General features: G+C 47.2%; 1 protein-coding gene across 6 annotated transcripts in view; it reads left to right on the top strand.

Moving 5' to 3' along the window:
• SAP130 (Sin3A associated protein 130) overlaps positions 1-24,399 on the top strand; it is a 73,659-nt gene that overhangs the window by 32,809 nt on the left and 16,451 nt on the right. For 2 of the 6 annotated variants that reach the window (XM_073581155.1, XM_073581156.1), the window contains exons 4-9: positions 16,849-17,007; positions 17,216-17,330; positions 19,135-19,262; positions 20,968-21,092; positions 21,221-21,365; positions 22,079-22,169. In XM_073581155.1, coding sequence (XP_073437256.1) covers positions 16,849-17,007; positions 17,216-17,330; positions 19,135-19,262; positions 20,968-21,092; positions 21,221-21,365; positions 22,079-22,169 — 763 coding nt within the window. The remainder of the gene's footprint in view (positions 1-16,848; positions 17,008-17,215; positions 17,331-19,134; positions 19,263-20,967; positions 21,093-21,220; positions 21,366-22,078; positions 22,170-24,399) is intronic. The other 4 variants (XM_073581159.1, XM_073581160.1, XM_073581157.1 and 1 more) reach the window with 3 other exon arrangements.

Here is a 24,399-nt window from a genome sequence, read left to right as displayed (position 1 = left end):
TTTCATTCAATAAAATGCATATTATTTAAATCATACAATGTGATTTTCTGGATTTTTTTTTTAGTCTGTCTCTCCCAGGTGAAGTGTAGACAATTGTAGACCTCTCCATTCTTTGTAGGTGGGAAAACATGCAAAATTGTCAGTGTATCAAATTCTTATTTTCCCCAATGTACATGGTTCCCGGTTCTTGCTGGAATTATAATATACATTACTTTATTTTATAGGACAAAATTATTTTGAGTGAATTTATATGATTACAAAATGTCTAAGAAGCTCCCCATGAAGTCAGCTGTATTTGAGCATTTCACAGTGACTCAAGATGAAAAATATTTTGTGTCAATGTATGACAAGTGACCCAGAGGAAAACAAATGCTGTGATGCCAAAATCCGCGCATACTCAGGCAGTGATAAAAATGGTCCTACAAGAGCTTCCAATCTAAAAAGACATTTACAACGCTTCAACCCAGAAGTTTTCAAAACTGTGACTGAGAAAGATAGCAGCACCAAGAAACCCGCGTCCAGCACTTCCTGCCAGGCAAATGAGGAGGAAAGAGCATCTCAAACATCATTAACAAGATATTTTGTAAGTGACAAAGTTACTGTAACAATGATAGCAGATATGTTTAAAAGACAGCTCATACAGCTTGTTGTGAAGGACGGTGTACCATTATCACTATTTGCACGACCAGCTTTTACAGCTCTTAATGGAGAAATGGCCTGCAAATTTGGTGTTTCTCTGGAAAGAGAAAGTATTAGAAAATTAGTGATTGAAGAAGCCCTTAAACAAAAGGAAGATCTTACAAAGACTCTCAAGACGCTTCATGTTTCTTAAAATGGATGACTGCACACGTCACAGAGTGAACTATTTTGCCATCAATGTTCGATATGTTTGTGACAACAAGAAATTGTTACCAAGACATTAGCAGTAAAAGATACAAAAGCTCATCACAGCAGCCAGTTTCTCCAGGCCTTAGTGGAAAAAGTCCTGCAAGATTACAAACTCAAAAAAGAACAGGTTATTGCTATTGTAACGGACAATGCTTCAAACATAAGTACAATTAAACTGATGAATGAGAGTAATGAACAACAGCTAGAAGAAAATTTAGGATTCAGTATGTTTGAGATGGAAGGCCACAGTGCTGTTCATGTAACTGGGGAACAAACATATTACAACAGAAGAACAGCAAAATTATACTTTAGAAATAGATGATCTTGTTGAAGCTGCTTCAAAACACTTTCCTATTCATCATATGCGCTGTGTTGTGCACACGCTGCAGCTGGCAATAAGACAGTCTGCAAGAGGGACATGCTGGAAATCTGATTGGAAAAGTGAGGAAATTGGCTATTGCTGCCAGAACCCCTAAAATTCATTCCATCTTGAAGAGACGTGCTGGGAAAGGGGCAATTGTTGATCAAGCCACTCGGTGGGGCAGCACTTATTTAATGATTGAGCGATTGCTTGAACTAAAACCGTTTCTTACAGATATGGCGAACCCTCGGGTAACCCTAAATGAAGGTCAATGGACACAGGTGGCTGAATTGAAGGAATTGCTTAACCACCCATTTACCGTGACTAAACAATTACAAGCTGAGGATTTAACTCCTGGCATTTTCATAAGGGAGTGGAAGAACTTGCTATTTTGCATGTCCCAAAGAGGTGGTTTAATCGCAGATGGCATTTCTGCTACAATGAAACGGAGAGAGACACAGCTATTGGAAAATAACATTTTTCTGGCAGCTGTTTATGTGGACCCAAGTCATCGTATACTGCTTGATGATCAACAGCTTACTAAAGGAAAAGAAGCTGTGACTGAGGTAGCAGTTAGGATGAGTGGCCTACAGGAGGACTGCTAGGTGCAAGAGGACTTGGGTCCTGACAGTGCTACTGCTGCCATATCTTCATCCTCATCAGATGAGGAGTTTGACTTTGACAAGTATTTGGATGACATGGAGCAGGCAAAACGTTGCCGCAAGGAAAAAGACTTCACTCCGTCTCCTATAGCAAGCAGATTAACCATATTTCAGCAAAATGATTAACTTGCTCTCAAAGAAATAGAAAAATTCAACCGTTCATCAAAACTGACTGTGCATGAGGTAATTCCTTTATACACGGAAATTGTTAGAGATGTTGCCCATGTGGTTACGGCTTTGCCTCAAACCCAAATTAGTGTAGAGAGGTTGTTCTCTGGCCTTAAAATTATTAGGTCAGATTTGAGGTCATCTATGAAGGAAGATCTGATGGAGGCAATTCTATTTCTTAGGACAAATTCATAGACTGCACAAATGTTATTTAGTATGTTTTTGTTGAAAACTCTTTTTTGCCACTTACATAGTTTATTACACAGTGTTATATATGTAATCTATATTACATAGTGTATTAGATATTTATAATTTATTAGTTTTTTGTGTTCTAAAGTTGTATTCCAATAAATATATATTATGTTCTATCTAAATATCTTGTTTATTGTATCATAAAAATGTTTAAGTGTCTGATGATCACATTGTACTACAATAAATTTTCCACTTGAATATAAGCAATATATGTGGGAGTTGGAGTCGGTGTAAGGGAAATTGAGGAGTCGGAGTCGCAGGTTTGGCTTACAGTTTCCACTGCCCTGGGTGTAGGGAGCATAGCCTTAGGGATTATACAGTAGACATAGTAGTGGCTTGCAGCTACGGCTTTCTGTGAGGTATCCCATTGTCTTACTTGTTTTATCACAGGAGTGAGTATTTTTTGCCAGGTCTCCAGCGCTCTGAGCTTACCATGAATCAAATCAGTGACCCACAAGCTAAACGACAGCTCCTACCTCACTGACTTGATTTATGATGAGCTCAGGGGACTGGAGATGCTGAGAAACTTATCCTCCTGTGATAAAATCGGCACGGCAATGTGTTTTTATCACAGGAGCAAGAGTTTTTACAGCATCTACAGTCCTCTGAGCTCTTCATTCATTCATTGAGGTAGGAGCTACCGCTGAGCTTATGTATCACTGACTTGATTCATCATAACCTCACAGTGCTGGAGACAACTGTGATATAAGAGGTAAGGCAGTGTGTTACCTCACAGAAAGAATCAGCTGTGATCCCGTTCTGTAATGTCTGTATTCTCTCTTTTGCATCCTCCCCTGCACAGGAGCTGTGGTATGTGCCGATCATGTTCCTGCACGGTCAGTCACTGCCATTACACAGCACACATTTATAAGATTATCTTAGCACAGGAATATTTTTTGACTTCCAATTGTGGAACTTATCATTCCAAGATCTATCAAGATTAATATGTACTTTGTTCATGGAACAACCCCTTTAACGCCTTTCTGATATCGGATGTAATGATCTGTCCATGTGCCCTGGGCCTATTTGACCAGGGACGGATCGGTACGTCATCGCAATCGCCTGCACACACGGGGGTGTGTGTGCGCGATCGCTGCTGGATGTCAGCTAAATCTGACAGCTGACATCTGGCACTTTAACACCTGAAATTTTGGATCGGAGACCCCGTGGCGTGGCGTGGGGTCCCGATCGTTGACATGGTGACCTGATGCGCAGTGCATGATCAGCAAGTCTCTGTAAGTCAGAGCTGACAGTTTCTATAGCATGCAAATGCCGCTTCATCTCCAAGCTATAGAAGTGATCAGCCTGCAAAAAATGATTGTCCCATAGTGGGACAAAGTAAAAAAGTTAGAAAAAATTAAAAAAAAAAAAAAAAAAAAAAGTAAAAATATATATATATAAAAAAAATCAATATATATTCTATCGCTAAATATTTGAATGAAAAATCGGAATAGAAAACGATCAAAAAATGTCATGTGCCCGAAAATTGTACCAATAAAAACATCAACTCGCAAAAAACAAAACCTCACGTGACTCTTCTGGCCAAAATATGGAAAAATTTTAGCTGTCAAAATATGGCGATGCAGAAACTATTTTTTTGCAATAAGAAACATCTTTTAATGTGTGACAGCAACCAAACATAACCTGCTATAAGGCCTCTTTCCGTTACCAAAGATGTAACTGTCCGTGTGTGCAATACTTGTGGCATGCGTGTGCGGCCTGTGTGCCGCATCAGTACCACACGGACGCGTGCCAGAGAAGAAGCATTACAATAAACGTTGGTCCCTGGCGCCGGGTGCTGAACATGGCTCTCATCATTCTCCCCTTCTCTGCCGGCGATCGGCGTGAGCAGGAAGAATGAGTTATATTTATGTGATAAAACAGACAGCAGGCGGCGGCTGATGGACTATTACTCCCATCGGCCTACTCCTGCTAATAACAGTGACAACAGGAACCGTCGCCTGCACTATAAATCCAGGCTGAGAACCACTGGTGAATGAGCTGCTGGGAATGGAGCATCAGTGACTGGCAGTGACATCATAGAGATTACTACCTGTCAGTGAGGCTCCGTTCCCAGCCGGGCTGAGCTGCAGTGACTTCGGTGAGATCCCCCCCACTAGCGCCGTGAGCGCAGATCAGCCCAGATAAAGGGGTTAAGACTGCATTCATCTGTCAATAATCGGTCAGTGTTTCATCAATATTTGTAAGCCAAAACCAGAAATGCAGCCTTCAGAGAACCTACAGAGAAAAACTAGTTGAAAGATTCATATCTGTGTTTATTTCATTCATATATTTTTTTGCAACCTGAAAAGTGCAATATCTACTCTTGATATATTCTTTACCAAATGTAACTTTCTTTATCGCTTCATTGGGGGACACAGGTAACCATGGGTGTATGCTGCTGTCTCTAGGAGGCTGACACTAGGCAAAAAAAGGAAAATGGCTCCTCCCCAGCAGTATACACCCACCGACAGGCACAAAGCAAATCGGATTAGGCTTAGTGTCTGTAGGAGATTAACCTGGATCAGATCCCAGATCTGCAGTTTTTTCCTTTTCAGGTAACTTGTTGTGTTGTATTAATCTTTTTCCTTTGTTTTTCAGGTTCTTCATCTTCAGGGTAACAGGGTGTAAATTCTCACCCTGTTTTCCCACATATATGCGACTGAGAAAGCAGTGTGGTGTCACCCACATTGCCCACTCTCAGACTCGCAGGCAGAATGTTATCCCCTGTCACCTTTACGGGTGTTTCACTGTGATTTCCGGTGGCCGGTCCGTTGCCTATTCCCTTCCTCACCCCCCTCCTCAGAGAGGGCTGAGAGGAAGAAGGTGGTCACCAGCGGTGGCCTCCCCCCTTGTAAAGGGTTGACGCCGTCTTCTGCACCGTCTGGAGACATTGCGGGAAGGAGGATCCCTGACCCAGCGACGCTCAACCATCCGAGGGCTCCTGATGAGATTCTGATCGGTGAAGAGGACCATGGACACCCGGCAGGTATGTTGTATGACCCCTCTTCCCCCAACCCCCTCCCCCTCAGCGCCGCATGACACCATCTTTCCCTAGTTCAATAGGACTCACCGGCTCCCCACCGCGTGTTTGAATTTCGTGCCCTTTTTTCCCGGTTTGCGCGCGTCTTCTCTGAGTCTCCTTCCCTTCCTGTAGAGGAGCTTCCTCCCCCTGCCGGTACACTCCTCCCCAGATTTTCCTCCAATCATAGAGGCGCCTTGCTTGCTGGCCGGCTTATTCTCCTGGCTGGACATGCCCCCTGCCCCCCCCGGCGCTTCAGCCAATCAGCTCGTTGTCATCTTTTTCACCAGCCGGCGTTCATCGGCCACGCCCCCCCTCCCCGCTCTGCGCACTTGTTTTTTTTTTTGTCCAATAGGATCCAAACACAGGGGCGCTTTCAGTTTGTGTTGGCCGGCAGATCCACCGGCGTGCAAGCAAATCACACTCATACTTTCGGTTCTCAGCATCTTGCTGGTCTCAGCGTGGCCAGCAGCCATCTTGGAACATGTGCTCTGCAGCTGTGGGTCCGAGACACATCCTCTGCCTGCTTCATCTTGTCCATTCAGCTCGGACTTTGCCTCATCTGCCTGCGGACATCTGACAAGGGGGGCAAAGCTATCCATCGGTCTTTGGCTGCATTATCGTTGGCATCTGGTAGGCTCTGCCCTCTCCCTTTCCTTGCCCCTGTACCCCTATATAGCACTCTTCAGCAGTATCACCAAGGCTCAACTTTTGCCCAATTTGGCAGGGGCTTCTTGTCCTCCCTCTAAGCCCACTGTGATTCTTTACGCCTGCCTCTGCTGTTAAAGAAAGTGGTCTTCATGTCAGCCGTCCTCTTTCTGCCTGTCCTGCAGTTTTTCCACCATGTTGGCCCCACAGGAGCACTCTAATGCCTGGGATGAGAGCATACCCCTCCCTCCAGTGGGCTATTGCCATGTCTGTCGGTCCCGGACCTGACTAAAATATCGCAGTCACTGGTCCAGGCCCTGGAATGTCTTCCATACCTATCTGCCGCCACCAGTGCTCTGAATGCCTCCCAGGGTGATTCGCACTCACCTGACCATGACCTTTGCAGGGACAGATCGGGAAAAGGGCCTAGGAAGGGTGCTCTCCCTAGCTTCTCATCCAGTTCCCTGGGTCCCTCTGCATCTTCCAGGTTGCCTCTCCCTACACCTTCTCTTTGAAGGCTTTGGGGTCGGATGTGGATTCACAGTCCGGGTCTGAGTCTGATTCGGACCAGGTTTCTAGGATGCAGGTCATTGTTGATAGCATTATTTTGGCTATTGCTTAGACCCGTAGACTAAAAGAGGACAAGGTTCCTGCTCAAGAGCACTCGGTTTTCTTCAAACTGGTAAGACGTCTTCCTCGGTCCTTTCACAATCATAAAGTTTCAGGTGACCATGGCCAAACACTGGGAGCATCCCGAGAAGCGTTTCCAGGGAAGGAAACTGCTAGAGATCTTGAGCCCAGACCTTGTCAGCAAATGGGCAGTGTCTCCCAAGGTGGACCCCCAGTCTCTCGCCTGGCCTCAAAGACAGTTCCATCTCCTCAGGAGGAGCTGCAGGTTTGGCAGACCAGATTGCTCACGCCAGCAAATATCTTCTGGCCGCCTCTTTGGATGCGGCCGGCTGTTCTGCCAGAGCAAGCAGCAACATCGTTGCCATACGCCGCATCTTTTGGCTGAAGGCGTGGAATGTGGATCCAACCTCTAAGAAATTACTCACCAACCTGGCCTTTCAAGGGTTCCAGGCTCTTTGGTTCCAGACTTGACCTGATAATTTCGGACGCTACCGGGGGTAAGAGTACTTCTCTTCCTCAGTCCAAGCCCAAACATCCTTTCAATAGGAAAGGACCCTTGCCCTTTCGTTCCTTTAGACCTTTCTCCTCTTCAGGGACTTCCTTCCAGCAGGACCCCTCGTCCACCCCTAGGGAAAGAAGGAAACCATCCTTCAAACCGGCACCTCACTGGAGGCCAAAGGGCCGCTGCTTCAAGCCCTCTGATTACTGCTCTCACAGGTTCTCTTCTAAGTGATGGGTCACCTGGAAATCTTTCCGGGGTTGGAGGCAGGCTTCTCTTCAGGGACGCATGGTTGACAGTAGTCTACAATGCCTGGGTCAGAGAGATAGTTACATCAGGTTACAATATTGACTTTTCTCCCCCCCCCCCCCCCCCCACCCCATAGGAAGAAGTTTCTTTCTGTATCGCCCGCCAAATCCATATCCAGCCCCAGGGGTTCTTCAGGCCGTCTTTTCCGTTCTACACTCAGGAGTAATTGTGCCCGTTTCTTGTAACGTACGGTTTTCAGGGCTCAACTCCAATCTGTTTGTAGTCCCGAAAAAAGAAGGATCGCTCAGTCCGATCTTGGACCTCAAGCAGTTGAATCGCCACGTTTGGATCTGCCACTTCAGGATGGAGTCTTTAAGCTCGGTGATCGCCTCCATGGAACCAGGAGAGTTTCTTTGTTGTTATACATCCAGGATGCTTATCTCCACATTCCTGTTTGTGTGCAGCACCAGAGATTCCTTCGGTTTGCGATCCAGGAGGATCATTATCAGTTTGCAGCCTTTCCTTTCGGCCTGGCGTCTGCCCCCAGGGTGTTCACGAAGGTCTTGGCAACAGTCATGGCCATCCTTTGCTTCAAGGGGATTCTCCTTCCCTTACCTGGACGATCTCCTGATCAAGGGACGGTCCCGCCGAGCCTGCGTACAGAGTCTTCAGATCACTCTGGACACTAACGTCTCGGCTGGATAATCAACAGAGAGAAATCCTCCCTGATCCCAGCTCAGCGCCTGGTGTTCCTGGGTATGGAGTTCGACAGAACACAGGCCCATGTCTTCCTTCCGAAGGAAAAGTTTTCGTTTCTCCGCCAGGGATTCCACTCTCTAAGGCGACCAGCTCCTCTTCCCTTACGGTCCTGCATGAGGGTTCTGGGGAAGATGATTGCCTCCATGGAAGCCGTGCCTTATGCCTAGTTCCACACCCGTCCTCTTCAGCTGGCCCTCTTGTCTGCTTGGGACAAGACCGTCTCCCTGGGCCGACCGGTACTTCTGCCTCTCAAGGTGAGGCAAACTCTGACTTGGTGGACGCTATCTGCCTCAGTCGTACACGGGAGGTCCTTTCTTCCTCTCCGGTGGCAGGGTCATCCCCACTGACGCCAGTCTCCTTGGTTGGGGAGCGCTCTTTCTTCATCACACAGAGTAGGGTTGCTGGGTTGCTCAGGAAGCCCTTCTCCCCATCAGTCTCTTGGCGATCAGGGCAATTTTTCTTGCCCTTCTCTGCTGGCAGTCCCTCCTCTCAGGCAAGCCGGTCTGCATTTAGTCGGACAACAAAACTGCCGTGGATTACATAAACCACCAAGGCGAGACTCGCAGCAAACAGGTCATGACAGAGTTGACAAAGATTCTGCGATGGGCGAAACGTCACGTCCCTGCCATATCAGCCGTTCACATTCCGGGGGGGGTGGAAAATTGGCCAGCCTGTTTTCTGAGTTGTCAGGGTCTCGCATCAGGCGAGTGGTCTCTCAACCCTGCCGTCTTGAACCAAATATGTGAGAGATGGGGCACTCCGGACGTCGACTTAATGGAATCTCGGATGAACCATAAGGTTCCTCAGTTTGTAGCCGGGATCTGATGGCCAACGGTTGCGATGCCCTAGTGATCCCATGGTCCCAGTTTCAGCTGCTTTATCTTTTTCCGCCTCTCCCCTTGATTCTGAGAGTCGTAAAAAATGTAAAGGCAGAGAGGGGGTTCCCGTTCTTTTGATAGCTCCAGACTGGTCAAGACGGGCTTGGTATGCGGAGCTGCTGAACATGCTCATGGACGTCCCCTGGAAGCTTCCAGACTGTCCAGATCTTCTCTCGCAAGGCCCCCTCTTCCACCCGAGTTCTCAGTCTTTGAGTTTAACGGCAGGCTGTTGAGGCCACAGTCCTGAAGGAAGCTGGTTTTTCTCTCAAGGTCGTCCAGACCATGATTAGGGCGAGAAAACCAGCATCCTTACACATCTACCACAGATGTTGGAAGGCCTTCTTCCGGTGGTATGATTAGAAGAGTTTGTTTCCAATGTCCTTTTCCCTTCCGTCTCGACTCGGACCTTTCGCTCAGTACCCTTAAAGGTCAGGTGTCCGCTCTGTCATTTCTCTTTCAGAGAGATCTGGCTTCTCTTTCCCAGGTGAAGACTTTTTTTCAGGGTGTCGCCCACCTCGCACCTCCTTATCGTCCTCCGATAGACCCATGGGATCTCAATCTCGTTCTCTGCGCTCTTCAGCGCACGCCCTTTAAGCCCACCCAGGATATCTCGTTCTCTCTCCTGTCATGGAAAGTGGCCTTCCTAATCACTATTACGTCTATCAGGAGGGTTTCCGAGCTAGCAGCATTTTCTTGTTCTCCTTTCCTAATCCTGCACCAGGACAAAGTAGTCCTCCGACCTGTTCCTTCCCTTCTGCCCAAGGTAGTTTCTGCTTTTCACATCAATGAAGACATTGTCCTTCCTTCTCTATGTGCTTCTCCGGTTCATTCCCTGGAAAAGTCCCTCCACAAGCTGGACTTGGTCAGAGCTATTTGAGTCTACATTTCTAGAACTGCTTCTTTTCGTCAGTCCGATTCCATGTTTGTCATCTCTCAAGGTCATGGAAAGGGGCTCCCAGCTTCTAAATCCACTATTGCTCGTTAGATTCGTTCGGCGATATTGGAGGCATACCGTGTTCAGGACAAACAGCCTCCTCCGGGAGTGAGGGCTCACTCCTACCCGGGCTGTGGGTGCTTCCTGGACTGGTCGTCACCAGGCTTCGGCTTTGCAGATCTGCAAGGCTGCAACCTGGTTGTCCTTGCACACCATTGCGAGATTTTACAGCGTTAATACTCACGCCTTGGCTGATGCAGACCTGGGTAGAAAGGTACTGCAGGCGGCGATTTCCCACCAGCCTACCTAAGTCTGTTTTCTCTTTACATATCTTTCTCTCTTTCCCACCCTTGGGACTGCTTTTGGACGTCCCATGGTTACCGGTGTCCCCCAATGAAACGACTAAGGGTACTTACCGTAAAACCTTTCTTGGAGCCTTCATTTGGGGACACGGCACCCTCCATGAATATTTGTACCGTTGTTGGCCTACGTGCCATTGTTTTGGGTTGGTACATATGTTGAGCTTCTGGTTGCTTCTGCTACTCCTTTAGCACCAACTGAGTTGCTTTGTGCCTGTTGGTGGGTGTATTCTGCTGGGGAGGAGCTATTTACCTTTTTTTTTTTTTTGCCTATTATCAGCCTACTAGCGACAGCAACATACACCCATGGTTACCTGTGTCCCCCAATGAAGGCTCCAAGAAAGAGATTTTACAATAAGTACCAAAAATCCCTCTTTCTCCTGCACCTCATTGGGGGACACAGAGACAGTGGGTGTTATGCTGCTGGCCACTTGGAGGACACTAAGTAAACCAGGAAAAAAAGTTAGCTCCTCCCCTGCAGTGTACACCCTCTCGTTGGCTGAGATTTCTCCAGTTCTTTGCTTAGTGTCTGTAGGAGGCACTTGAGTCTGGTTTCAGACCCCACCGTTTTTATTTTATTTTTGAATTTTCTGTAAATTTTTATTTTTTAATTAACGTAGTGAAGGGGCGACGGTTCCTTTCTGCGGCCCGCTCTCCCCCGAACTAACAGGCAAGCAAGCGGAGTATACCTCCCCGTACGCTTTTCTGCGACGAATGGGGCTGATTCCTCTGACGATGGTTCCCTTGCGGTCGGTACTCCACGCATACGAGGGCAAGCGCAACAGGACGTAGCACAGGAGTGCATGAAGGACTTCAGCAGCGCTTTGTCGGATGCCCTGAATCAGTCCCAGAGCTCTCCATCCCCCTACCACAGGGTGGATCGATTGAGCAATACCCCTTTAAGACCTCTTCCAGGTCTGCTACATCGCCCCGAGGATGAGACACACACCTGCAGCTGGAAGACCCCGGACAGCGATGACCTGCCTGAGCATAGGAGTGGAGGTGTGGGGTCGGGTCCTGCCCCCCTGGAGAAGCGCTGACTTAACGTCAGCGGCGTTGCACCAGCGCCCCATCGTGCGCCCCCCCCCCAAACTCTCGGCACTCGGGTAGGCCAAAAATTTAGTCCCCGGCTTTTCAGGCCTGCTAGGCTGCAATTTGGCGCCGCCCCCTCCCTGCCCCCGGCGCCTACCTCGGGTAGGCCAAAAATTTAGTCCCCGGCTTTTCCGGCCTACTAGGCCGCAATTTGAATAGCCCCTCCTCTTGGCTCCTCTTATTACTTACGAGACGCGTAATTCTAACCTCGGGGGCCATGTCTTCAGCTACCGTTAACCCTTTCAGGAGCGCTATACCTGCTCTGGACAGCCGGAAACCGGGTGACACCACAGGGCCACCGTTTTTCCTCCTGGGGGACACAGCACAGGACCGTTGGTAAGCTGCATCTGCCCTCAGATTAAAGCTTAACCCCTTCCCGGCACCTTCCCTGCAGCTGCAGACAGACTCTGCCGTTAACCCTTCAGGAGCGCTATGCCTCAATCTAAGGAGGCTAAACGGGTTGTTAAGAAGCACACTGCGTTTTTTACCGTGTGTATCACTTGCAAGTCTGCCTTACCCAGTGCACAGACTAATCCGTTATGCATGAACTGCGACCCGGAATGCGCCCTGACCTTTGCTCCAACGTCCCTCGCCACCGCTGCTGACGGGCCTCCTGTGCTTAGTACCCCTGAGTGGGCTGCGTCCCTGTCACGGTCGGTAAAGTCTCTGACCCAGGGTATATCCTCCCTCCGGGAGGACTCTTTAAGTCAGAAAGCGTCCTTACCTCCCAATGAGGGCTCTGGCGTCGGCTGGGAACCGTTCACCAGCAAGGACCATACTCGTCCAAAGGATGGTCAGGTCTCTAGAAAGCGGACCCATGACGTGTCCCCTAGTCACGTTCGCGCCTCAGCATCGGCGACTCCTGTCTCTTGCTCGCCCTCTCCTGAGGTTCACAGCAAACACGACTTTGAATTCGAATCTGACACGTCAGCCCCTCAGAATCCCCCAAATGATCAAGAGTCGCATGATTCTCTTATAGAATCAGTCAACAGGATTCTGAGGTTGGATGAGGAAAATACTCCCGCTCCAGCACACCCTATCTCATTTAAGAAAACCTAGTGTGTGCGCAGGTTATTTACCAGCCGTCCAGAAACACAGTGATCGTCCACATAAGCGCTTCACAGGGGAAAAAGTCTACTCAGGCTAAATACCCTTTTCATCCAGACCTAATGTAGGATTGGTTATAGCCCCCTCCGGTGGACCCTCCTGTATCGCGTCTTGCTTCTAAAACGCTCCTATCTGTTTCTGAGGGTTCCTCAGTCAGAAACCCCTCTGATCGTCAAATTGACTACCTTGCCCGTTCAGTTTTTTGAAGCTTCAGGAGCAGCGTTTTTTTCCATCATTCGCAGCAATTTGGGTCACTAAGGCAATGGCCGCTTAGGCAGAAGTCTTGATTACTTCCTTCTAGGGCACCAATCTTCCTCCGGAGGCAACCACTGTCGCCAGGCAGATAATTTACGCAGCGGATTTTGTAGTAGACGCTTCTTTTGATGCCGCCAATTGCGCAGCTCAAACTGCCGCTAATGTGATCTCCATTAGAAGAGCCCTATGGCTCCGCGGCTGGCGGGCGGATGCCACATCAAAAAAATCGTTGTCTTCTCTCCCCTTTCAAACGGGTCGTCTTTTTGGAGAGAAACCGGACCAGCTCATTTCTGATACTACCAGGGGAAAAGTAAATTCCTTCCTCAACCAAAGGGGCTGTCCGGCCGTTTCGCAACCATCAGCCGACGCGTTTTCAATCTTCTCGCAACAATTCCGGTTGGTTCTCCTCTACCTTCTCTTCTGGATCAGGTCGTTACCCGCGCGGAGACGGAGGCTCCCAGGTCTCATACAGACCTAACCGCTCTTGGAAACCCAGGCCTAGGGTTTCTGGATCTAGGGGAGCCAGATCTCATAGATCTACCCAATGACGACAAGTGGGTCAGGGAGCTGGTGTCCTCCGGATACAAGATAGAATTTCTCCCCCTCCAACTTGGTTTTTCCTTTCCTCTCCCCCCATGAAAAAGACAAGAGCCTTCCTTTGGGCTGTTCAGGCTCTGCTAAGGGACGGAGTCATCATTCCGGTCCCTCATCACGAAAGGTTCAGGGGATTTTATTTAAACCTTTTTGTGGTTCCAAAAAAAGACAATGCGACCCATTCTGGATCTCAAACTGTTAAATCAGTTTGTCAAGGTACGGCGATTCTGAATGGAATCTCTCTGATCAGTTGTCGCTTCCATGGAAAAAGGAGAGTTCCTTGCATCCATCGACATAAAGGACTCTTACCTTCACATTCCGATCTGCCCGTCCCACCAGCAGCTCCTGCGTTTCGCAATTCACGAGGAACACGTCCAGTTTGTTGCCTTGCCCTTCAGACTCGCCACCGCCCCCAGTGTCTTTACCAAGGTCATGGCAGCTGTCATGGCCATTCTCCACTCTCGGGGAGTGGTGATGTTACCGTGTCTGGACGACCTGCTCATCAAGGGTCCGTCCCTTCCAGCCTGCGAGGAATCCATGGATAACAGTAAATACACTCTCTAGCCTGGGGTGGAAGATAAACTTCGAAAAGTCTTTCCCAAAACCAGCTCAGCAGATTTCCCTTTTAGGAATGATCTTGGACACTTTCCGCGGGTTGGTCATTCTCCCTCCAGGAGAGACCCAATCCTTACAACAGACAGCGCAGACGCTTTCCCGACCGGTCTCTCACTCCATTCTTTTCAGCATGAGAGTTCTCGGAAACATGGTACAGGAAAGATGTATATCTTTGTACCGTGTTAGCCAGTAGATAGAAAAATATTCAGGATTGAGAGTCCTCAGTAGTTGATACCTTTTAATGGCTAACTGAAAAGATGGTAATACATTGCAAGCTTTCGAGACTACTCAGGTCTCTTCATCAGGCTAGACTAATACAAAATCTGAAGTCACATATTTATGCACAATACAGCCTAGAAAAAATGCAATAGATAAGACAAGTGACGTGAAGCAGAACTATCAATATGGGAGAGGGAGAAACATAAATGGCACCGATGGAAGCAGTTCCATTTGCACAGTTTCACGTCCGTCCCTTACAACACGCGTAGCTGTTAGCTTGGGACAAGAACCCGTTCTCCCTGGACCGCCGGATCCCTCTGTCCCTGCGGGTCAGGCAAGCCCTCAGGTGGTGGACACTGAGGTCCTCAATGAATCAAGGCAGGTCTTTTCTCCCAGTAAGATGGTTGGTAGTAACCACCGACGCAAGTCTCCTCGGCTGGGGTACAGTCTTTCGTCGTAACACAGCACAGGGTCATTGGTCAACCCGAGAGTCACGTCTCCCCATCAACATTTTGGAGATACAAGCGATCAGATTAGCTCTACGGAGTTTCCACCATCTCCTCACAGGTCACCCCATCAGGATCCAGTACGACAACGCCATGGCTGTAGCGTGTATCAACCGCCAGGGAAGTACCCAAAGCAGGATGGCCATGCACGAAGTGAGTCACATCCTCCATTTGGCCGAGCGTAGAAAATTGGGCGGCAATTTTTCTCAGTCACCAAGGCATTGCCTCGGGGAAGTGGTCTCTTCATCCAGAAGGCTTTCAGCAGATTTGTCATCATTGGGGGACTCCGGATGTGGATCTCATGGCCTCAAGACTAAACAACAAGGTTCTTCGGTTCATTGCCCGATCGCGTGATCCATGCACCATCGGAGCGGGCACCCTAGTTCTGCCATGGCACCGCTTTCGGCTCCTGTACATCTTCCCTCCTCTTCCCTTACTTCCGAGGGTCATCAAGAAGATCAGAACGGAGGGAGTATCAGTGATCCTAGTCGCGCCAGATTGGCCACGCCGAGCATGGTATGCAGAACTAATACAACTACTTACCGACGTCCTCTGGCGACTTCCAGATCGCATGGATCTACACTCGCAGGGCTCGATTTACCACCAGAACTCCGGGGCCCTGTCTTTGACGGCATGGCCGTTGAATCCTGGATTTTAGCACAGGATGGGTTCTCTCACGTGATTTCCACCATGATTAGTGCTAGGAAGCCTGTGTCCATGTGCATCTATCACCGCACCTGGAAAACCTTCTTTTTGTGGTGCAAGGATCATGGTCGATCACCTCTGGTGTTTTTCCATTCCGGCCATATTGGAATTCCTTCAATCTGGTTAAAATCAGGCCTCGCGTTTAGATCACTCAAGGGCCAAATTTCGGCCTTGTCAGTGCTTTTTCAATGCAAAATTGCCACCAAACTTCAGGTCAATGCGTTCATTCAGGAAGTTTCCCATGTGGCGCCTCCTTATAGAAGGCCATTGGAATCATGGGACTTTATCCTGGTTCTCGGGGCCTTAAAGGAGGCTCCTTTCGAACTGCTGCAGAACGTGTCACTGTCCATCCTCTCTTGGAAGGTGGTCTTTCTAGTGGCAATTACGTCAATCTGACGAGTTTCGGAATTGGCAGCCCTGTCCTGCCGTTCTCCGTTCCTGAATTTTCATCAGGAAAAGGTAGTTCTGAGGATGTCCCCGTCCTTCCTGCCCAAGGTCGTCTCCTCTTTCCATCTCAACAAGGAAATTGTTTTGCCTTCCTTTTGTCCGGCGCCAGTCCTTCGCATTGAGAGGGCCCTCCACACCCTGAATGTGGTTAGGGCGCTGAGACGGTACATCTCACGGACGGCTCCCTTCCACAAGACAGATGCCCTGTTCATGCTTCCAGAGGGGCATAGAGAAGGGACTAGCAGCATCAAAAGCAACGCTAGCCAGGTGGATTCGCTTGGCGATTCAGGAATCCAACCGTGTCAGGAACGCGCCAGTCCCAGCGGGGATTAAGGCACACTTTACCCGCTCTGTGGGCGCCTCTTCGGCCATTCGGCACCAGGCCTCGGCAGAACAGGTCTGCAAGGCTGCGACTTGATCCAGCCTGCATACCTTTACAGACGTTGCCTAATTCCTTCTCAGGCCTCTGCGGATGCAGGTCTCGGCAGACGCAGCCTGCAATCGGCAGTACCTCAGTGTTGACTCAGTGGTACATGGCGTATTAGCGGATGTATGCTCCCCACTCTGGGACTGCTTTAGGACGTCCCACTGTCTGTGTCCCCCAATGAGGCATAGGAGAAATAGGGATTTTTGTGTACTCACCGACCGTAAAATCCTTTACTCCGAGCCAATCATTGGGGGACACAGCACCCACCCTGTTTAGCCTATTGGCTCACTGTAGCATTCTTAGGCTTTGACTTAGTTATGGTTATTGTTGACTGTTTATGCTCCTACTGCTGTTTTTCACCGAACTGGAGAAATCTCAGCCAGCGAAAGGGTGTATACTGCAGGGGAGGAGCTAATTCTTTTTCTGGTTTACTTAGTGTCCTCCTAGTGGCCAGCAGCATAACACCCACTGTCTCTGTGTCCCCCAATGATTGGCTCGGAGAAAAGGATTTTACGGTGAGTACACAAAAATCCCTATTTTGCAAGCAGTTCATTATTGATATCTTTTCACAGCAGCCTTTGAAACCAACTATCCCCAGTAGACCCATCGCCCCAGCCCCTCCGTCTGCCCTGTCTGCTGTTCCAAAGGTATCTGGGCCAGTGACAGTCACAATGGAGAGTGGCCTCCCTCAGGCTTCAGCTATCCCTGTGGCCACCATTAGTGGGCAGCAGGTATGTATCTAATACACTGTATGTTGTGCCAGTGTTAGAATTAGTACATATTTTCTTATATTGTGTATCGTATATTTTGGTATAAATTGACCTTTTAGCCTGTTACAGATTAATTTCCATGTTAACCGTTTACATTCATTCATTCAGATACTATGGTTTTTGCTTACTACCTTTTTTTTTTTTTTTTTTATCTCTTGGTTACTTTTAGGGACACCCTAATAATCTGCATCACATAATGACTGCAACTAATGTTCAGATGTCTATAATCCGCAGCAGTGCTCCAGGCCCACCACTGCATATTGGAGCCTCCCATCTTCCAAGAGGTAATATAAATACCTTGATGTAGATGGGTCGGGCCATGTTAACTCCTGGTAAATTTTATTTAGAGGGATCCCGTCACACCAGGATATATATGTATGTATGTATGTATGTATGTATGTATGTATGTACGTACATACACACACACACACACACGAAATAGGCCTGGTGCTATTGCATCAGGAGTGCGGTGAAATGAACATCCGCCGGCTGAGCCTGTGAGCGGTGCGGGATTCAAATCCCCCGCCCCGCTGGCTGAGCCAATGAGTGGTGCCGTGCGGGATTTGAATGCATGCATGGTCCTCTCACCCCCTCTATCCTGGTATGCATGGCCCTCTCACCCCCCTTTCCTGGTATGCATAGCCCTCTCACCCCCCAATCCTGGTATGCATGGTCCCCTCACCCCCAATCCTGGTATGCATGGTCCCCTCACCCCCCAATCCTGATATGCATGGTCCCCTTACCCCCTATCCTGGTATGCATGCTACCTCTCACCCCCCCTATCCTGAAATGTAGGGTACTCTCAACCCTATTAAACTGCACACATACAAAATAAAAAATTATGCTAACCTTTCTTCCCTGTGCTCCAGCGCTGTCCGGTGCCATATTGCTGAAGGCTCCGCCCTCCTCGTGCACGCTGGGCTGCGCCCTCCTCGTGCACGCTGGGCTCCGCCCTCCTCGTGCACTTCCCCGACAACCAGCACAGCAGGGTCCTGCACACACCGAGGCCCCTAATCATGTGACTCCTGACTCCTCCCCTCCTGTGACCTCATCACAGGTCCTGTGCGCACAGAGCAGCCATCGCGTCAGGCCAATTGCAGCCTGGCAGCCACGGAGCTGCACAGCCAATGAGCGGCTGCAGCTCCGCGATCGGGCCCCTTAGCACTTCGGACCCCTGCAATTGCGGTAGATATGCCCCTGCTTGGGTGTTCCAATATGGCGGTCGGCTCTGTCACAACTTCCGGCCGCGGTGGATTGTGGGATAGTGACACAATCGCCGGAAGCTGTGACAGAGCCGATTGGCAATTATATAGTATTTGTGTGTGTGTGTGTGTGTGTGTATGTATGTGTGTGTATATATATATATATATTATTATAGAGTAGGGCCAGCACCTCTAAGCCCTATGTCGCAGCATTCTAGAATCTGTATGTCCCCAATCTGCTTTCCATAAAACAAAATATTATACTCCCCTATAGGGCTGTCCGGTCCCATGGGCGTCGCTGTTCTGGATGCGGCGCCTTGTCTCTTCTTGCTTTTTGTGGCTGACGCGTTCTACGTCATTCAGAAAGGGTCCATCGCACTCCTGCGCAGGCGCACTTCTCTCTGCCTTGAGGGCAGTGCAAAGTACTATAGTGCAAATGCACAGGGAAAGACCAAAGAGTGCGGGCGCGTGCGCAGTACTGTGCTTTTGTTCTGCCCTCGGCAGGGCACAGATGTACGCCTTGCGCAGGAGCTTGATGGAGGACACTGTGTGGATTATGTAGGAGGCATTATCCATATGAAGCAACAACAGAAGAGGCCCCGGATCAAGACCAGCGATGCCCATCAGACCGGCCCGCCACATAGGTGAGTATAATAAAAGCTATTTTTTGTTTTCTGGAAAGTGGTTTGGGGACATTTATACAGCTTTATACGCTGTGACATACAGCTTACAGGGGCTGGTTGTACGTTATATGGGAAAAACCTGATGACACATTGCCTTTAAGGTCTATAGTGTATTCAGAAAAGTAACCTCATCATTTGTAATCTGTTATATTGGAAAAAGTGCCATTTGTAGTTTTTCTATTTCTCATTAACCTGTTAATTAGGAGCCGCTGCAGCTGCTGTGATGTCCAGCTCCAAAGTGACCACAGTTCTGAGACCAGCCTCTAACCAGTTGACCTCTGCTGCGGCTGCCCAGTCGGTGGCTCAGCACATCATCCACCCGCCTATACAGGTGAGTTGTTTGTTAGTTTGCTCGCTTCTCATTACGCTCGGATATATTTTGCTTTAGAACTGTGTCTAGTTTTAGACATTAATTATGAGCGAAGAAACATTTCAAATATGTCACATGTACCAAAACTTGATAGTTCCACACTGTATTTGAAATGTTTCTGTTGAGCTTCTCCCTTCTGCTTTGAGAAATGAGCAGAGCTTATGACGTTGTGACAGTGGATGCTTTCAGGACGTGTGTGATCAGGCAGGTATTGTACACGTGTCCTAGACTAATGAATAGAACCAGATGCCCAATAATGTGGAACTGAGCAGTGGCTGTGTGTCAAAGCATGGTTGCAGAGTTTCTCAGTGTGGAAAAAGCCATGTGTGACCATCACCACATTTCCAGACTTGTAGTTTGTCATGATCCAAAGGTCACTTTTTGCATGGCAATTTTAGAAGATGGAGCTGTTGTCGAAAGATTAATCCCAATAAATAACCAATTGGCAAAATTATAATTTTGTAATAGTTTATTAATATTTACATGATATATTATTAAAAACAAGAGGAAGGAGTTTGATGCTGATTAAATCATATAATTAAACATAGTGGATTGCCATAATCAAGCACTAGATCACAGGATGATAATATCAGCAATATATAGAAAAAAACATACACATAATTTAAAAAATGGTTACTACCATGTCAGTACTAATAAACTATTATTAAATACCGTAACTGTTTATTGGGAGTAATCTTTCTATAGGATCTCTATCTTGTTTCTTACCCTCCTTTTGGGGATTGCTTTTTGTATATAGGTTCAAATATTAGATGTGAGTAATTTCCTGTAAATTCATAGCCTTGGTGTGCATTAAAGGGAACCTGTCACCACTTTTTTGGCCTACTAGGTAAAAATATTACTTAATTGCGTGTCAGCTATGTGTTCCACAACTAGTTCTGAAACCCCCTGACTCCTCATGTATCACCCATAAAAACCTTTATTTGTCCCACACTGTATGTTAATCTGTTCGTACCGGTCCGATGGGCGTTGCCTCTGTTCAGTCACTCCATCCCTCCTTGGCTTGCTGTACGCATTCTTCGCTGTGAAGATCACGTACATATTTTGCACGTGCGCATTGAAATGTGACCTCGCGCGTGTGCAGTATGCTTTGCCCAACTGAGGGTAAAAATGAAAATCAGTAGTGCGCATGCGCCGGCATACGCAGTTGTTTATGTCCCGTAAGTATTTCGTGGCCGGACGCACTACTGATTTTTGGCTTTGCCCTCAGTTGGGCAAAGCATACTGCGAACGCGCGAGGTCAAGTTTCAATGCGCACACTCGAAATATGTACGCGATCTGCGATCTTCACAGCTAAGAATGCGTACAGTAAGCTGAGGAGGGGTGGAGTGACGGAACAGAGGCAACACCCATCGAACCGGACCGAACAGATTAACATACAGTGCGGGACAAATAAAAAAAGGTTTTTATGGGTGATACATGGGGAGTCAGGGGGGGTTTCAGAACTAGTTGTGGAACGCATAGCTGACACTCAAATGATATTTTTACATAGTAGGCCAAAAAAGTGGTGATGGGTTCTCTTTAATGAGTTAGTTTTTATTATGCAGCCACCCACTATGAAAGCAGTGTAATAATGTGCAATTATTATCTCTGAGTAAAAAGTGAATGTTTTTAGTTTTTCTACTAAAGTTAATGCCTTTCTGCACAGTCACGGCCTCCAATTACCACTGCAACTTCAGCCGCCCCTGCTGTAGTGGCCACAGTTTCTGCTACCCGAGCTCAGTCCCCAGTTATCACCACCACTCCAGCTCACGCAGCAGAACCCGTCCTAAGGTATGCTTTAAGTCTCTTGTGGTGTTTTTTTTTTTTTTTTTGGGGGGGGGGGGGGGGCATGGTGCTTTATTATATTGTGGCAGTCATTACTGAACATTTGGTCTTTCTGATCTAATGTTCCTTCCTAGGCCAACTTTGTCAATTCAGCAGCACCCTCCTCCTGCGACAATCAGCATTCAGAGACCTGCCCAGGTGCGGGACACCGGAACGCGCATTACACTGCCCACACATTCTGCATTGGGAGCCCAGAAACAGCTGCATGCAATGGCACAGGTACTGTATAATGGATGCTTGCTCCATAATACATAGAAATCATTTTACATTCTTAATTCTGAGTTTTATAAAGACAGAAAGTAGTAATTCCCCAGGACTTGGCCTGACAAGTTCTTGTAAGCTCATACTGTAGTATGCATTAACATATGTCTGTTTGTATCAGTGGTAGAGGTAATGCACAGTTGGCTTCCTCAGCGCATCTTTAATACTGGGCAGATAAGAAATGTGTTTTTTCGTCGCTCCAGTGCAGACTTCTATGCCCTAGGTCGATGCAGCTATTTCTCCATATTAACAGATTGCAAACATAGCCTACATGTAGTCATATCCTATAGGCATGTCCCCTCTCTCTAAGCCTGCACTTGTACTCTGTAGAGACATTCTGATTACACTAGGTTATTTATTCAATTGCGTTATGTTGTAGATCTCTTAAGAGACTTTTGAGTCACCTCATCTAGAAATCACAGCCTGCCCAGGTACATATGTTAGAAGAGGATGAGAGAGCGTGCTTTACAGAGAGCCCCGCTGAGCTTTCAACTGGTACGATCACATTAGACCCAGTTTCCCCAACATGAGCGTAATTGCAGAATTCAACCAGGCTAAAGATACATACACTGGAAGGCATTGTATTACATTGTTTCTGTAACTTTTAGTGTTAGACAAAATGTTATGTTTTAAGAATTTTTTAACAAGTTCCGTACTATATTTTTTGGCAGAAGACTCTCTTTGGCACGGGAAATCCAGTAGCTGCTGCTACTGTGGCTCCTATTTTGGCAACAAACACTCTGCCATCTGTAACAACGTCAGGTAATATTCATTATAATTCATTTTGGCATAAATCAGTAGCAAATTTCAACATATTAAAGAATAAATGACCTTTTATTTTTTACTTATTTTGTTCCAGTCTACAAAGTTATGAAACGTTGCAAATGACTTTATTAGGGGTACAACAGAAAAGATATGCATGGAAAGCCTCACCGTGTGATATGTAGTATGGTTGCTCTCATTGGGTTTGAGAGAAAAATAGGATCCGCCTGGCTAAAAATGTAAGTCACCAACTTTATTCCATCCGATTAAAAGATTAGGATATCCATAACAATTAAAACCGTGTCCATTCTATGACGCATTCCTGGCAAAGCCCTTAGTAAAAGAAAAGAATTTGAATTCCTATGACTAAGGTCTTCGGCCAGAAACACGTCAGAATGGACACCGTTTTAAATGTTATGAGTATCCTAATCTTTGAATCGGATGGAATAAAGTTTGTGACTTTTACATTTTTGGCCAGGTCTTTTTTTGCACTTTATTAGGGGATTCGACGTCATTCCTGTAAAAGAAAAACTCATGTAATTGTCTTCCACACCCCTGCTTTTCTATTTGACTGCCTTCAAGAAGTTGTCCAGTACTATAACTTTTTTTTTCTTTTCATAAATCTTGCTATTATGTGCCACTAAAAACATCCACTGTGTTTATTTTAGCAATATTACCTTTTATCAACCTCTCGCAGCACATTTTCAGTGCTGGCTCCAGCTCTCATGGGGTTAATCAACAACTTGCTTTCTCCTGACTTATTGTGCTCTAATACTACAAGTTCCATGATGCATTGCAATGCTGGCTTGCATGCAACAAGCACACCCACTCCAAACCACACCCAAACCCCTCCCTCCTCTATCTTCAATCTGAAGCATCTTATTGTAAGGGTATGTGCACATCTTGTGGATTTTGGCAGAAAATGCAGGTGCGTTTTTTGATGCGGTTTTTCAGTGCGGTTTTGCATGCCGATTGTATGTGTTTTTGTAAGCTAAATAAAGATCTGTTATTTAACAAAAAAAAAAAAAATTGTGATGTCATTTCTGTCCAACCTCCTCTTTTACATTGGTCCAACCCACACTCCATTACACACATAGATAGACAGATAGAAGGATGGAAGGATAGATGGGTAGGGCTAGGGTCACAGGACCTCTTTCCTGGCGGAGGGATATACATCGCGGAGGATTACCATCGCCTGTCATTTCAGTGCTGGAGCCCCTGGAGAGCGGTCACATCAGCTGATGCGGCTGCTCTCCATGGGAGATCGTCATGGGACCCTCAATATTAATTGGACTACGACGGACAGGTAAATATAGCTTGGCAGCACAAGGTAATGACAATATTCATTAGGGGCCCCGGGGGGATACAGTGGGGGGTTAATAAAGTAGTGGACAACCCCTTTCAGCTACAGTCATATCAGAATCTACTCATTTGGAGGACAGATGCTTATAACATAGTGTCAGCACCTGTGTTCTCCTCTGCTAGAAGTCTGATGCTGAAGATGGTTCTGATGAGGAGGAGGCGCTGACCCATTACTGCTTTCATCTACAGTATATTCTAAATGACTACGTTCTGATATTCGTGCAGGTGAACGGAACCAAATATACTGGGAAAAGCATGGGTTTGGAAGCCATGTACATGCAATTTATTATTTTTTGTTTTTTACAAGTATGAATACAAACTTTCTAATAAAATGATTTGGAAAGTTTCATAACTTTGCATGTTGGACAAAGTATATAAAAAAAAAATTTAAAGAGCGCAATGTTTCTTTCTGATGTGAATTTGGCTTATTTTTAAGGCCAGTTTAGCACATCCTGTTACGGACTGAACATTAGTCTGACCCAAACTCATAAATAAGGCTGTTAAGTTTGGGTAAGGAGATCCTCAGTTACGTGTTCCATAGACCTTGATACATGAATATGATAAACCAGCCTAATCTTGTGGAAACCTGTGGCCCTCCCCCTGCTCCGTCTTTGTTCAAAAACCTCTGTTCGTTAAAGCAATGCATAGTGAGCAGGAGGATGCAGTTCTTCTCTTCATCTGCTTGGTACACGAAGAGTGGAGCAGCATCTACAGCCCATTGATTAAAGGGAATCTCTCACCAATTTTTTGGCCTATCAACTAAAAATATCATCTAATAGAGTGTGAGGTATACATTCCCTCTTATGCGTGCGCAGCATGCTTTGCCCAACGGCGGGCAAAGCCGAAAAGCATTAGTGCGCATGCGCCA

Source organism: Dendrobates tinctorius, unplaced genomic scaffold (genome assembly GCF_039654945.1).
Source record: "Dendrobates tinctorius isolate UK_male_01 unplaced genomic scaffold, ASM3965494v1 ptg000069l, whole genome shotgun sequence".
Classification (NCBI taxonomy): Eukaryota; Metazoa; Chordata; class Amphibia; order Anura; family Dendrobatidae; genus Dendrobates; species Dendrobates tinctorius.
The sequence above is the reverse complement of the archived record's forward strand: the minus strand, read 5'-3'. Positions and strand labels throughout refer to the sequence as shown.